The sequence below is a fragment of the Gopherus evgoodei genome, chromosome 8 (assembly GCF_007399415.2).
Source record: "Gopherus evgoodei ecotype Sinaloan lineage chromosome 8, rGopEvg1_v1.p, whole genome shotgun sequence".
Classification (NCBI taxonomy): domain Eukaryota; kingdom Metazoa; phylum Chordata; order Testudines; family Testudinidae; genus Gopherus; species Gopherus evgoodei.
The window spans coordinates 82,478,859-82,494,257 of record NC_044329.1 but is presented as its reverse complement, the minus strand read 5'-3'; the positions used below and the strand labels follow the sequence as shown (position 1 = coordinate 82,494,257).

Here is a 15,399-nt window from a genome sequence, read left to right as displayed (position 1 = left end):
AATTCTGGAGACTAGTCGTGGTGCAGTTGATGGCAGCAGCCTGAATGGCATTCCATCACCCAACTAGCAGAGAAGTGGTCTAGAGAGCTGTGTTAGGTGTATCTAAGGAAAAATCCAGTGCCAACTTTTCAAGCTATTGTCTTATTTGTTTTCAAATCTTAACAAAGAGAGGCTAGACATTCTGAATTTATTACTTTTATAAAGTACCTGTCTGTTGCCGCAAGTGCTGTAGAGTTTAAAAAATGAAAAAGTAATAAAACCAGAGACCACCCAATCAAATCCTCCAACCTAAAGCTCACGCCTCCTTCTGAAGGCCCAGTAACTGATCTAAATGCTTTTAAGTTGATCTAGCTTCCCCTTTATTGAAAGCCCGGGGAGAGAGGGGAGTCCGATTCATAAACTAATCTCTGAATCAAACCGTAACTTCTGTTTGAAATAGCTTATCACTAGAAATATATCTACAGTGTTGCTTTTAAGACTCTAGGTGACGAAGAATCACTTAACCACTAGAACAACTAATCTTACGGATGTAATTGCCTTCACTGTTGAAATAAAGCACGGATTTATTTATTTTTTTTAGTTTGAATTGGTCTAGCTTCAGTTTCTAACCATTGGATCTCGTTATGCCTGCTTCTGCTAGCTTAGTCTATCAAATCTTTCCCATATAGCTAGGCACGCGTAGATGATCGTCACCCCTTAACTTTCTCTTGAGTGAACTTAAATAGACTGAACTTCTTTAGTCTCTTACTGTAAGGCATGATTTACAGACCTTGAATTAGTCTTATTGCTCTTCTGCACCCTTTCCAATTAACTTTAGTTTTTGAAGTGTTGCCTGCACTGAACGCTCTATACTGTGGAAGAAACAAACTCCACTCTCAGGTTGGAATCAACGAAGTCAGAGACCGCTTTATTCAGGACATGCAATATTGAGGAAGAAACTGAGGCAGAGATGCTCTGTCAGCTATGTTCTTCCCCAGGTCAACAGCTTATCTATCAATAAGCTTTTCAGGCTTACAAATCCATAGTCTGAACTGAGGTGGAGAGCAGGTATCACGTCAAGGGCCCTTCATGGCAAGACAGTGAATCATCTGCTACTTCCTATTCAACTGGGAGGTTTCACTGACTGGTTGCAAAAGGTGGCCGTGAAATTCTGATAAATTAGGTCAGTGGTTCTCAACCAGGGGTACATATACCCTGAGGGGTATACAGAGATCTTTCAAGGCTTTTTCCTTATCACCTCTGAGAAGGGTTACAGTTAAAAGTTGCATGAGCTCAGAGTGTCCGTTGTGCGTGTATACCAGTTTTACCCCGGCTATGTAAATCGGTATGCCATAATGCTACACTTCAATCAGTGGCCGTGAAAAAGGAGATGAGGCAATGCGTGGGAACGTGAAGAAACTAGAGATCTTGGAGCAAGCCATCGCAACCTCCAGTTCAAGTAACGCTCTGCATATAGCAAGTAAGCTTGACTTAAAAAGCAGTGATGCTTCCAAAGGCCCTTCTGTCTGGTGAACTAATTCAGTGTGCACCTGTTTAATACACAGTTGTATAACTTCTTATTTTGTCATTATGAAATTTGATAAGAGAAGGAATCTGCTTTTTCTCTATCATTCATGAAACAGTGCAGAGGGCAAATTATTCACTTTAAAGTATCAGCCTTGTTACAACTTCATATCTGTATGTGTTTAAAAACAATCCCTTGAAATTTATTGCAAGTTGAAGTACCAAAAAAGATTTACTTTTGTGAAACTAAACAGTTAACTAGGTTTTCCATCCATTGGGAAGCTGTGTGGAATGCAAAATCAGGAAATTCAACTCTTCTATTTTTTTTTCTCCCAACCTTCCCACTCTCCCCTGCAAAACAACAAACACCAAAACAAAACACACACAAACCCTCCTATTTTCCTTGCTGTTCTTATACAGCTCTTTCCAAATGGCCAGCCATGAGTTCATTGTGCTGGTGAAGTCCTGACTTCTGAAGCAATATGCGTCAACACTTAAGGCATAGGAATTTATAGTAAATGACTCTACTATTTTCTCTAAAAGTAAGACTCCTTTTCTGGAGGGGAGAGGGAGTAGTAAGCTAGCTTGTCCTGAAAGACTTCTGACAGAACAATTTCTAATGGACCCATGCTGTCCATTTGGGACACTTTGCGTAACATTTGGAAAATTGATATGAATTAGCTTGTTTGCTAAATTACAGGTCATCTCATTACTAAATACCAACTGTATACTTAGTTCTCCACAGCTGCTTCACTGCCTTTTAAGCAATTTCAAAAATGGCTGCAAAAACTTAACCTAGAAATATTTTAGTTCCATAATTCTTCTTTGCATATTCCTTCGAATGAGTCACTTCTGTGTTCCCATGGAACTATTTAGTAGGATAAGCAGAAATATAGTTTCAGGTAAAATGACATGCAAGAAAAAAAATTGTGCCACTTCAATAGGTCTTGTAAATTCATTTCCCTTGTTGTAAGAGTAGTTAACTGCGGCACCTCAGGCAAAGACAGATTTCTGCTGCTGAATTATCCCATACAGAAACCAAACACTAAATGGTCAAATTTAAAAGCACTGAGAGAGGAATCTAGATACCAGGACTGCATACTTCCCACCAGACACCTCAGAACAATGAATTTTGGATACTGCAACTCTGATTATATAGTAATGTGCAATTTGAGTGGCATTGGTTGCTCAGAACAGTGTGGAATTCGGAAAGACTTGCTCTTGTGTTTAAATGAGATCTCTAATGTTACTAGATCATTTTAGACTTGTTCTAAAATTGCTAATAACTGTAGGCTAACTAGCAGCATTAGGGTAATCCATGAATTTGAAAGAGTTTGTAAAAATATTAGTGTTCTATATGAAGTCTTGAAGTTCTGCTGTTGGTGGCCTAATTCGTTTTCTAGTGTAGCAGAGAAGTTAAAACCTCAGACTGGGATTAAATTTCATTTGCTCCTTAGAGATCTTAATTTTGGGGCACCCATAGATCTGCATAGGCAGATTAATCGGACATAAAGGCTCATGTGGCTATTTGAAACTGCCTGAAAACACTAAGTAGCTATAATCTATTCAGTGTTGTAGCACATGAAAGCAAAATTGGGCCCTAATCCTGCAAACACCTAAACATATGCTTTACTGCATGCATGTGAATGATCCAATTGAAGTCCATGGAACCACTTAAATGCATAAAGTTAAGCACCTGTCTGTGTTTGTAGGATCAAGGCCGTCACATAGAAATTGTAATGGTGTTAGTAAGCTGTGTGTTAAGCTTTTTTTTTTTTTTTTCTTCCCCCAACCTTCTAATAAGTTTATACTCTTCAGTCTGAACAGGAAGTACGAATAACTCAGAGTGAATTTGACCGTCAAGCAGAGATTACCAGACTGCTCCTGGAAGGCATCAACAGTACACATGTGAGTATCTAAATGGAAGAAAATGAAAAAAAATAACTACAGGAAATTGCTTGGAAATACTTTTAAAATGCTAATTTTTCCATAACACCTTAAAATATGTTACACAATACATACCCATTTGAATCTCAACTTCTAAGCTGTAGTTACTGTCTAGCTACCTTAACTATGGTCTCCTCAGGGCCCTAGTAGGAAGACCCTTTGGGCACCTTTCTTCTGAACTTCTGAGATCCTCACCAGACCCACCCTGTTTTGAGGCTACAAATTACAAAATTACTGTGTACTACAGTAACTCTTCAGTTGGGCAGAGAATTAAAAATGGTGGGCATCATGCAAGCATCATATCTCTGAGGCCTGAAAATATTGTTTCTATAGTACTAACATCCCAATTACCTTGTGAGTCTGGGTCATGAGTTTGTTGTTCCCTAGCCGTCTCCTCTTCTCTCTCCCTGCCACCCCCAAATTCAGGGTTGCCACTGACTGATGCTAAGCTACCAAGCCAACCCTTTTAATGCAGGTATAGTATTCTTCTTAATGCACAAAAACTTGAACTCTTCACTATATTATAGGCACATCATCTTCGCTGTCTGACTGATTTTGTTGAAGCTCAAATGACCTATTATGCACAATGTTACCAATATATGTTGGACCTCCAGAAACAACTTGGAAGGTAATAACACTGCAAAAGCTTTTTTTATAGTTTCAGCTTTGTGTAAGGGCTTGTTTAGAGGTAGGAAAACTTGCACTGTTCTAACTACATTGGTATAGAGTTAGTTCTGCAAACCTCTAATGCACATGTGGAGCAAAAATCCCAAACATGTAGATAGAGACAATGCTGTGAAGCATACAGTGAGACAGAGACTTTGTGGAGTCTATAATGAGGCATGGGGAGCACATGTGACCATTTCTGATAGAGATCTAGAGGGTTCCTAGCAGAATCCTTCTAGTTATTCTACTGTGTTGGTGATGTTCCATGCTAGCATACAGCTGTCAAATGCAGTGGAGGCCATTGTACTGCTTGTAGATCCATTAGCAAGTTAAATGTTGACATGTAAGACCTGAAGTTGATTTGCGAACCAGGTGTGTTCTCCAAAGTTAGAGCAGGTTATCAGTAAAGCAAATAACTATGGGGAGAAATACATTTCGTAATACGAGAAGCTTGGTAGCAACTGAGTAGGTAAACTACTTGCTACTGTCTGGATAGCTTAAGCTTTCCTTAAAAAAAAAAAAGCAAGTGAAAGAAACCACCTATTGCCTAAATTCTAAAATGCTTTAAAGAATTGTATGGTGATCGATTCTATACATTTCATCCAGCTCCCTATTTCAAACCCTTTGTCCCAATCAGAATTTTTCTGAAAGTATGGTGTATGCCAGACCACTTCATTCAACAGAGAGCAAGCTTTCTGGATTCAGTGTCCACGTGGGGTTTATTCCAAAATAGCTATTCCCAAATAATTATCTGGGAATAGCTATTTTGGTATCTTTCAAGGTGTAGAAGAGCTTTAATTGAATGATTTCTGTTAACCTTTTCTTTACTAGAAGAAAAGGTTCTCTTTTGCAGCCACTTGTAAATGGAAAGCTGCTTTAACTAGAACTCTTAACAGACCTGCTGAAACACATTCTAACACATACTCAGCGAGTGGAATCTATTTTATTTTATTTTTGTAATGGTGGTAAGTGAAATTTACCATTAACTTGCCTTCTCAAAACAAACTTAGAAATAACTGGCATTTGAAACTAGTATCTTTTAAAATTTGATGCAGTATTATAATTTGCAGTAACTCATTTACAAGTTTTGTTATGTTGTATGTGGGCTGCTAAAACAACAAGCCCAAAACATGCATACGTTAGAATCTGTTACAAACTCACTGGTCAACCACACATCTCATTTGGAACTGGAAGTATGCAATCAGGCGGCAGCAGCAGCAGCAGACACACAAAAAAGCAAGTACAGTACAGTACTGTTAAATGTGTTTAAAAAAAAATGTGTTTAAAAAAAAAAAGGAAAGTTAAAGATTTGACAAGGTAAAGAAACTTTCTTTACTTGTTTCATTTAAATTAAGATGGTTAAAAGCAGCATTTTTCTTCTGCATAATAAAGTTTCAAAACTATATTAAGTCAATGTACAGTTGTAAACTTTTGAAAGAACCATAATATTTTGTTCAGAGTTATGAACAGCCTACATTCCTAAGTTATTCATAACTCTGAGGTTCTACTATATGAGGCTTTGTATCTCTCTGTATAGATAAGGAATGCATAAACTTTACCTTTGTGAGAGGGAGTGTAGTAGTTACAGCGGGGGAAAAGCTAATACTCCTGAGTCTTTTCTTGTCACTTAAGGCCTGTGCCTCATTTCTTCCACTTACAAAGTGCTTCTGTTAGCTATGAACAAGTTAAGAGTTTTAATATCTGTAAAACTCATTGAGAGCCTCCATGAAAGATGGTACATCATATAAATTAAGTAACTTGTATACCGCACATACCGCAGAATCAAAAGTTGAAGAGAAGCTACGTGAGAGAGGCACAGATGTTTGGATAGCTTAAATTTTGATGAGTCAAAGTGTTTTTGAAAGACTCTTCCGAGTAACAACAAATGGCGAGTACAGACTTCAAGAACTAGGTTGATAATCTATAGCAGGGGTCAGCAGCCTTTCAGAAGTGGTGTGCTGAGTCTTCATTCATTCACTCTAATTTAAGGTTTCGTGTGCCAGTAATACATTTTAATGTTCTTAGAAGGTCTCTTTCTACAAATCTATAATATATAACTAAACTATTATATGTAAAGTAAATAAAGGTTTTAAAAATGTTTTAAAAGCTTCATTTAAAATTAAATAAAATGCAGAGCCGCCAGGACCCAGGCACTGTGAGTGCCACTGAAAATCAGCTCGCGTGCCGCCTTTGGCACCCGTGCCATAGGTTGCCTACCCCTGATGTATGGAAAGCAAATAGGACTTACTTTAAACATAAGTTTTAACCTAAAGCAGATTGTTCCTCTTAACTAATTTCTTTGCCTAGGCATGTACAAGTGCTTTTATTTTAGCATGCTTTTACAAACTGCCAATGGTTATGGAAATATGTCAATGTGGTCTTGAAACTTGGCCTTAACCCTATCTCCATAATCCTGCTGATGCTCAGTCTGTGGGCTGGAAAGTCTCTCAAACTGCCACATGAAACTTGAATCTACTACTCCTAGGGGGTGATTCTGCGGGACTGCACAACCACAGAAAACAGCCCTTCCCTGCAGAAAATGGCCTTCCACACTCAGACCTCCCTCCCCCTGTTGAGCCCCATTTTCCCCCCAGCCAAACCCCCCTGCTGATCCCTGATCACCTTCACCTGGATCCCCTGCAGAGTCTCCTTGCTCCTTCACCCAGAACCCCTCCCCGCACCTAAGCCCCGGTACCTCCAGATCTCCCGCTGAGCCCAGATTGCCCCACACAGAAACTTCTCGCCCCACACCTGGATCCCTCTGCACTAAGCCCCTCCACACTTGGATCCTGTTGGGCTGAACCTGCCCACCCACGGTTGGTGCAGGGGGGCAGGGCCCTGGGGTGTTTCTGAAGCAGGCCTGGCCCTTGCACTGTCAGGGTCAGGTGCAGCCTCGCTGCCAAATCCCACTACTGGGGGAGGTGGGGGCTTCAGGGTGATCTCTCACCTCAATGCAGCCAGTGGCCTGTGCTCCTCACTACCATGCTGGAGCCACATTTATTTACTGACATAAAATTTTTGGCACCGAATTCCCTTGGGAGTAATCTACTTAGCTTAAAACTATAGTGGTGGTTAAACCAATTCTTGTCCTTCCTGCCATATATCTTGAACAAGGAAGTCTGCACTGTACTAGTCCTGGAGCGTGATCGGACAGTTTCTTGAGTTTCACTTTTCACACTGGATAGGGCCCTAAATTTGTAAATAGATGGGGCATAGTTGCTGATTGCTCAGAGTAGGAGAGGATGAAGAGGATATGTAGACCACTGGGCTTGTGTACTAGCTGACCATTGGTGCTGTCAGATATAGGCAACAGCCAGACTTTCTGCAGAAGCAGGCTGCCAGGCAAGGAGGGCAGACGTTCTGGCTTAGTTCTGGCTTAGTTTTCTGTCTTGATTTGAGGAGATGAAATTATGTTCTTGTTTTGGTATGTAGTTACTCTGGGGTTTGTAGCCAGTATATGCAAGTTCCATCCTGGATTGTGAGATGCTCAGGGTAAGACTCCAGCTCTTAATTTTATTTGAAATCGCATGAATAATAATCTGTGGTGAAATAAAGTAGGCAGGGTAAGGGTGAAGTCTCTTCCCTACATCAGGAGTGTCAAAGGGGTAGCACCAGTGGGGTTTCCAGCCTGTGTAGGACTGATGGGAGAAAGTGGAGATTTGCAGCAAGATGTCTGAGCTAGAGTGGCCAGAACACTTTGTATATAGACTGTAGAGGATGGTGGTTAGGTGGAGGGTATGTGAGGGTATGGGGCAGAGTGACATGGAGTTTGCACAACAATAGCTTCTGTGGGTGGGGTGGGGGCTGTGTTTTAATGGGCAATATATTCCCTTGTCAGGGGAATTGTCTGAGTTGTATCATTCCTATTCATGTTCAATAGCTGGTTTTATTTGTGATACTGATAAAACCTATCATTCATGAATATTGCTTAGTAGCTAGCTCTATCAGCTATAATGGTTCTGCTTGTGAAATCCATGAATCAAAGATGATTCCCATATGGGGTGTTGACAGATGCAACTGGCATGAAGAGAACTACACTTCAGACTTCAAGGAAGGTAATAAGCTTTGCTGTCACGACGTGTAGTACCTGTTACACAGTTGGTAGGAAAGGTCACAGGGTCATATAATTGAAACTCTTACGATAGTGATGAAGGCTTGTTTCCATGTGTGTTGAAATAATTCGGTCTGTGGTCGTCTTGTTTTTCCACAGCTTTCCATCTGCCTTCCGCTCTAGCAATAATCAGTCTTCCTCAACCCCAGTGCCAAGTGTTTCCGCTTCCTCAGTCTTGGCTTCTGCCTCTGCTTCATTGCCTTCAGTAAGCAATTCAGTAGTTACTTCAGGCTTCAGTGAACTCAAAGCATCAAGTGGCAGCAGGAAAGCCAGAGTTCTCTATGATTATGATGCTGCAAACAGCAGTGAACTATCACTTCTTGCTGATGAGGTAAGAGACTTTTTCTAAATAGCATCGTAATTTAAAACCAGTATACTCATGACTAACAAGTTTAAATGTCTTAAATACTATTTTAGGAAATTTTTGTGTGTTCAACATAGAAATAGTGACTTAAGTATTCTGGAGTGGAGGCTAGAAAGCTCTCTGTGTAACGTAATACAGTAGCTCTCAACCTTTCTAGACTACTGTACCCTTTCAGGAGTCTGATTTGTCTTGCATATCCCAGGTTTCACCTCACTTAAAATCTACTTGTTCACAAAATCAGACACACAAATACATGTGTCACAATACACTATTACTGAAAAAATGCTTACTATCTCATTTTTACCATATAATTATAAAATAAATCAGTTGAGATGAAAGTATATTTATATTGCAGTGTTATAGTATATAAAGCGGTATAAACAAGTCATCGTGTGTTTGAAATTTTAGTTTCTACTGACTTCACTACTGCTTTTTCTGTAGCCTATTGTAAAACTAGGCAAATATCTAGATGAGTTGATGTACCCCCTGGAAGACCTCTATGTACCCCTCAGGGTATATATACCCATGGTTGAGAACCACTGACCTAATGTATCAGAATTTCACTGCCACCTTTTGCAAGTCACTGAAGTTCCTGGTACTTCCTTATCCTAGTATCATAAAATGGGGATAACTTCTGTGAGGCAGGCACAGTAAGTGTTTATCCTATGGGTTAAGCAGTTGGGGTTCAATTCTGCCACCCCTTTTCATGTTATATAGTCTTAACTTTTTTGGTGGGGAAAAAAAGAAACACTTCTCTGACAAACATAAAGAGCATGCAACTGGGATAGGATCTCAGGTTAAATAGGAAATGAACAAGTTAAGAATTTCTTCGGTCTGGTCTACAGTATGGACCTATATCAGTATAACTAGATCACTCGTATAACTGGATCACTAAATCCACACCCCTGAGCAATGTCGTTATACTGATGTAACCTCTCATGTAGACAGCACTGTGTTGGCAGGAGAGCTTCTCTCGGGGAAGTGGACTAACTATGCTGATGGGAAAGCTCTCTTCCATTGGCTTAGTGACTTCATTAAAGTGCTAGAGCTGGGTTGATGCAGTTGCACTGTTGCAGCATTTTAAGTGTAGACGTGCCATTAGACAAGTTAGAAGTCTTCAAGTCAACAGGGCCTGATGAAATACATCCTAGAATACTTAAGGAGCTAGCTGACGAGATCTCTGAGCTATTAGCTATTATCGTTGAGAACTTGTGAAGGATGGGAGGGCAAATATATGTATGTATAAAAGGGGAATAAGGACAACCCAGGGAATTACAGACTAGTCAGTTTAACTTCAGTACACAGAAAGATAATGGAGCAAATCCAACAATTTGCAAGCACCTGTAATAAACTAAGGTAATAAGTAACAGTCAACATGGATTTGTCAAGAACAAATCATGTCAAATCAACCTAATAGCCTTCTTTGACAGGGTAATAAGCCTTGTGGATGGGAGATGGTAGATGTCATATCTACTTTAGTAAAGCTTTTGATGCTGTCTCACATAATCATCTCATAAGCTAGAGAAATATAGCCTACATGAAACTGCTATAACAGGGGTGGGCAAACTTTTTGGCCTGAGGGTCACAGCTGGATGAGGAAATTGTATGCAGGGCCATGAATATAGGGCAGGAGGTTGGGGTGTTGGTGTGGTATGCAGGAAGGGGCTCAGGGCAAGGGGTTGGGGTGCAGGAGGGGGCTCAGGTCACTGCCTTCCCTGCCCCTGCACTGCTCCTGTAAGTGGCCAGCATCTCCAGCAGTGGTTCCTGGGGGTGGGGTGGGGCAGGCGGCTCCGCTGTGCGCTACTGTCCTCTGTGGGCACCACCCCCGAAGCTCCCATTGACCATGGTTTCTAGGCCTGAAGCTCTGTGTGCCCCCTATCCCCCTGCCCCCGGCCGAAGGGACATGGTGCTGGCCGCTTCTGGGAGTGGGGTCAGGGTAGGCAGGGAGCCTGCCTTATCCCCGCTGCGCCATGGGGCTGGCAATCCTGCGGGCCAGATTGAAAGCCCTGACGGGCCAGATCCAAACCACAGGCCGTAGTTTGCCCTCCCCTGTGCTATAAGTAGGTGCACAACTGGCTGGAAAACCGTACCAGAGTAGTTATCAATGGCTCACAGTCAAGCTAGAAGGGCATATCTAGGCGAGTCCCTTGGGGATCTGTTTTGGATTCAGTTCTGTTGAAAAATCTTCATAAATTATTTGTCTAATGACATAGAGAGTACACTTATACATTTGAAGCTGAGAGGGGTTGCAAGCACCTTGGATGCCTGGATTAGAATTCAAAACACTCTGGACAAATTGGAGGAATGGTCTGAAGTAAATAAGATGAAATTCAGTAAGGACTAATTCAAGGTACTACACTTAGGAAGGAATAAGCAGTTGCACAAATATAAAATGGGAAATGATTGCCTAGAAAGAAGGAATGCAGAAGGTTCTACCGTTTTTCATTGGTCAACAACATGACACTGTTGCAAAAAAAGCAAACATTGTTCTGGGGTGTACTAGCAGAATTATTGTAAGCATGCATGATAAATAATTCTACCACTCTACTTAGTACTGATAAAGCCTCAACTGGAGGATTGTCCAGTTCTGGGTGCCACATTTAAGGAAGGATATGGACAGATTGTAGAAAGTCCTGAGAATAACACAGATGATTAAAGGTTTAGAAGAAATATTACCTGAGGAAAGATTGGAGAGAAAAAATTGGATTGGTTTAGTCTGGAAAAGAGAAGGCGGAGATGGGACATACCTTTTCAAGTGTATAAAAAGTTACAAGGAGGAGGGGAAGAGATTGTTCTCCTTTAACCTCTGAGGATAGGACAAGAAGCAATGGTCTTAAATTGCAGCAAGGAAGATTTAAGCTAGACATTAGGAAATTGTTCTAACTGTAAAGGTAGTTAAACACTGGAACAAATTACTAGGGAGGTTGTGGCATCTCTGTCATTAGAGGGTTTTAAGAACAGGTTTTAAGATCACCTGTCAGGGATGGTCTAAGTAATCCTTAGTCCTGCCTCAATGCTGGGGACTGGACTAGATAACCTATCGAGGACCCTTTCAGTCCTACATTTCTATGATTGAAGGAACTTTAAGTTGCCGAGGAACTATCAGTATTAAGAGAAACTGCTGTATAGAGGATTTATATATGAAGTCAACATGTATAAAAGCAATAACAAGGCAAAGGTTTCATCTGATTATAAAAAGGGACTCTTTCTAACTCAGGCCTTTTAAAATACTTTCTACTTTGTCAAACTCTCTCCTACTGATCATGAGTAACAGTTTCTGCAAACGTTTGCTTACTGCTCTATGGAAGCTCATGTCAAATATACCCTTTTAAAAATATGCATGTAGCTAATATCAGAAACCCGAGCCTTTGGAAATAGGTTGTTGTTTATTGCCAAGAATATTTATTCTAGGTCAAATGTTAATGTTGTGTTTTTGTTTTTAGGTGATCACAGTGTACAGTGTCCCTGGTATGGATTCAGACTGGCTGATGGGTGAAAGGGGAAATCAGAAGGGCAAAGTGCCTATTACTTACTTAGAACTGCTAAACTAACTGGCTGGCCTGGCTAAAGACTGCTAGTTACAGTGACACCCTATTTATATACAATTAACTTTATATAAAGCAGGTTTAAGTGTCTTCCATGTTATTGTCTTAAGGGAGAAGAATACCAGTCATCTGAAACCGGCTCTTCTGCCAGTATTGTTGCATGGTAAATACTCTGTTCAGATTTAATTTGCGTTTAAAGCTTTTATTTCATGTGCCAAGAATGTTTCCTACAGAATTGTTTCTACTGAAGTTTTCACTAATACCAAGATTCTACTTTTGAGTAATCTAGACCGAAAGCAGGAGGGCACTGTTTTCTACTGAATTTTTCATTAATGGCAAGCTTCTTTCCTCACATAAAATAAATTTATTGTGAATTGATATCAGTCTGACTCCAGTTCTTTGCTCAGCATAGTGAATAGCCAAAAAACTGGTGTTAACAATTTAAAAATTAAACTGTATTTGTCTCTGGCTCTCCAGCATGGCATATTGAATATGAACTTGTTGACATTTTGTGGTTAACAGTTGAATGATACATACATTTTAATCCTTTTAAAGTAAATTGAGTTCCTAGTTGAAAACCCAATTTTTGATTTTTATATATATTTGTGTTTGGGTTTTGTGGGGTTTTTTGGTTTTGTTTTTTGTTTTTTTTTTAAAGTAACACTTCCAGAGAACCCTGCTTGATGTTTTTTCTCCCTCGTGCCAAAGCTTTAATAAAGCAAAAATACATGAACCAACCCAAAATTTCAAACTGGCATACTGCAGTCTACTCAAAGAAACAGCCAGAAAAATTCTAAATATTCATTCCATTCAATATAAATGTCACAGGAAGCATCATAAATGTTTGCTTTCACTATACGTAAGGAAGGATAGTGCTAAAGTCTTGGGAGCAGAAAATGACCCAATGACTTAACCAGAACTTCCGCTGACACAAGTCAGTGTCAATTTATGCTATTTTTAATTTTCTCTTTCATGTAACACACACAAAAGCATATCTGATGCAAAATAAGTTCAAGGTCACATGTAGGTGAAGGTGGACAGTTCACTAATTTACTCTTACACTTAGTGTTTATTAATACTAACTTCAAACTAATCAAAGGGCTTAATTGAATTTTCAGTAAGTTGTCAATTACATCTTTGAAATGCACCAACCTATTGCTGCCACAGAGCAGCCTGGCTCTTGAAAAGGATAATGGGGATCTAATGAAACGTCATTTATTAAATAGTGAAAGTAGATAAAATGTCTGGCGATGATCGAAACTAACTCTTAATGTCTATGTCATGAAAACCCAGAACTTGTGTCGGAACATGCAAGAGATCTTTGGAGAGCTTAACATGATTGTGATGGACAAGAATAAATAGATAGCCAAACAGTTTAAATAAAAAATGGAGTTCAAGAGCAGAGGTAAAAAGGAGATGCATCTGTTTGGGTTTTTTTCCTAGGTAATAAGTCTTTTCCTTACTACTACTCTACCAACCTGGTTACCATTGTGGTGACGTAGTGTATCACTAAAGGTGACTTGGTGCACTCAGAACAGAGCAGGAGGTTGGGAGGAATATACAGACATTAACACTTGTTCAGAAGCAGAACACAACTTCATTGCAATTAAACTAAGAAGTCACTTGGAGAAACAGCCCCTGGCGCCCCCTTAATTTTCTTGAGCAGTGATCTCCTTTCTGTGCAGAGTTCTTAGAACCTGGATTTTTATGCTGAACTCCTTGGGAGTGGGCTTGTGACTGACAGTTGACCAACCACGGTGAAAAGTGCCTCAGTCATGTTAAAGGGCTCAACCTTCTTGCATTTCACCGCCCACATGTCTTATACGTACACCTTCTGGTCACGTCAGCTTTTCCTTCTCCCACCCACCCTTACTTTCTAGAATGTTGTTACTGTGTCAGAAGGGAGCCACGATGAACAGCTCTAGCAGTGTTACAGTTTGGAACTAGAGTTACCATTTAGACCAGGGGTCAGCAACCTTTCAGAAGTGGTGGGCAGAGTCTTCATTTATTAATTCTAATTTAAGGTTTCGTGAGCCAGTAATACATTTTAATGTTTTAGAATTCTTTTTATGTCTATAATATATAAGTAAACTATTGTTGTATGTAAAGCAAATAAGGTTTTTAAAATGTTCAAGAAGCTTCATTTAAAATGTAATTAAAATGCAGGCACTCCCACCCCCACCTCTCGGACCAGTGGCCAGGACCCGGGCAGTGTGAGTGCCACTGAATATCAGCTCGCGTGATGCCTTTGGCATACGTGCCTACCCCTGATTTAGACCTTCCTTTGAATAAAATACTCAATATGGTGTTGAATGTTTCTTGGACATACCTATAATTATGTCTGTACTGGCTTCTGGACACATGTCCACTCATGTTTGTGCTAGAATCCCCCCTCACCCTTCCATCTGCATCTAAACCCCAGAAATACGGGCCTCCAGGCATGTACAAGGCAAGAACTCTACCGGTCCTGAGGGGTGTGGGTATGATCACACCTTAGGCTGTGGTGTGGCATAGCCCCCTACCCATGCCACTCTGTAGTGTGGATGAGTGTAAGGTGCATGTACTGAATTAATTAGTCATCTAGCCCCTTTCCCACACTGCATTGCACTTTCTTGCCTGACTCTCTCTAACCAAATCTGCAAAGGTTCCTCTCTGTCTTTCACACACCCACACATGGACATGGAACATGCTGAAGAGCAGCTGCCTGGTAGATAAAATGTCTGGAGATGATCAAAGCATGTTCAAGTCCTGCTACATCTGATTAGAGTTCACTATCCTACATGGCCTCTCCCCAACACCAGGTACAAGTGAAAGTTTTGGAGAGTTGGTGCAGTCGGGCATTCACTGCACTGTGGCCCAGGGCCAGGAATGGATAAAGCACTTGAGGCTCCAGTAACAGAGGTCAAAAGACTCTGTTAGTTGCTCTGGGAGCGGTCCTGCAACATATCCCTTCTTCAAAGAACGGAACCAGGTGTTCTCCAGCGCTAAGCCGGAGGTGACGCATGACCCCCTCCTCAAGCCTGCTGCTTTGTCATCTGGTGGGATACTAATGGAGGCAAAGTTGTGGAGGCAGCAGTGACCATGGAGAAGGAGAAGAGCACATCATTCTGCACCTCTACTTGGAGGAGCCAGTTCAGCAAGCCCCTCCTGAGGAGTCAGAGGACCACCTTGAGACTCAGTAAGATCCATGCATGATTGGAAGCTCCCCCACCCCGTACATGCCTTGAAGTCTGTGTTTTCTGGGGTTTAGATGCAGACAGTAG

The 15,399-nt window shown here is 40.7% G+C and overlaps 1 protein-coding gene across 5 annotated transcripts in view; it reads left to right on the top strand.

Moving 5' to 3' along the window:
• SH3GLB1 (SH3 domain containing GRB2 like, endophilin B1) overlaps positions 1 to 12,514 on the top strand; it is a 35,453-nt gene extending 22,939 nt beyond the window's left edge. For 4 of the 5 annotated variants that reach the window (XM_030572602.1, XM_030572600.1, XM_030572603.1 and 1 more), the window contains 4 exons: positions 3,322 to 3,411; positions 3,978 to 4,078; positions 8,327 to 8,558; positions 12,035 to 12,514. In XM_030572602.1, coding sequence (XP_030428462.1) covers positions 3,322 to 3,411; positions 3,978 to 4,078; positions 8,327 to 8,558; positions 12,035 to 12,142 — 531 coding nt within the window. In that variant the 3' untranslated portion in view covers positions 12,143 to 12,514. The remainder of the gene's footprint in view (positions 1 to 3,321; positions 3,412 to 3,977; positions 4,079 to 8,326; positions 8,559 to 12,034) is intronic. The other variant, XM_030572601.1, reaches the window with a different exon arrangement.
• The last annotated feature ends 2,885 nt before the right edge of the window (positions 12,515 to 15,399 follow it).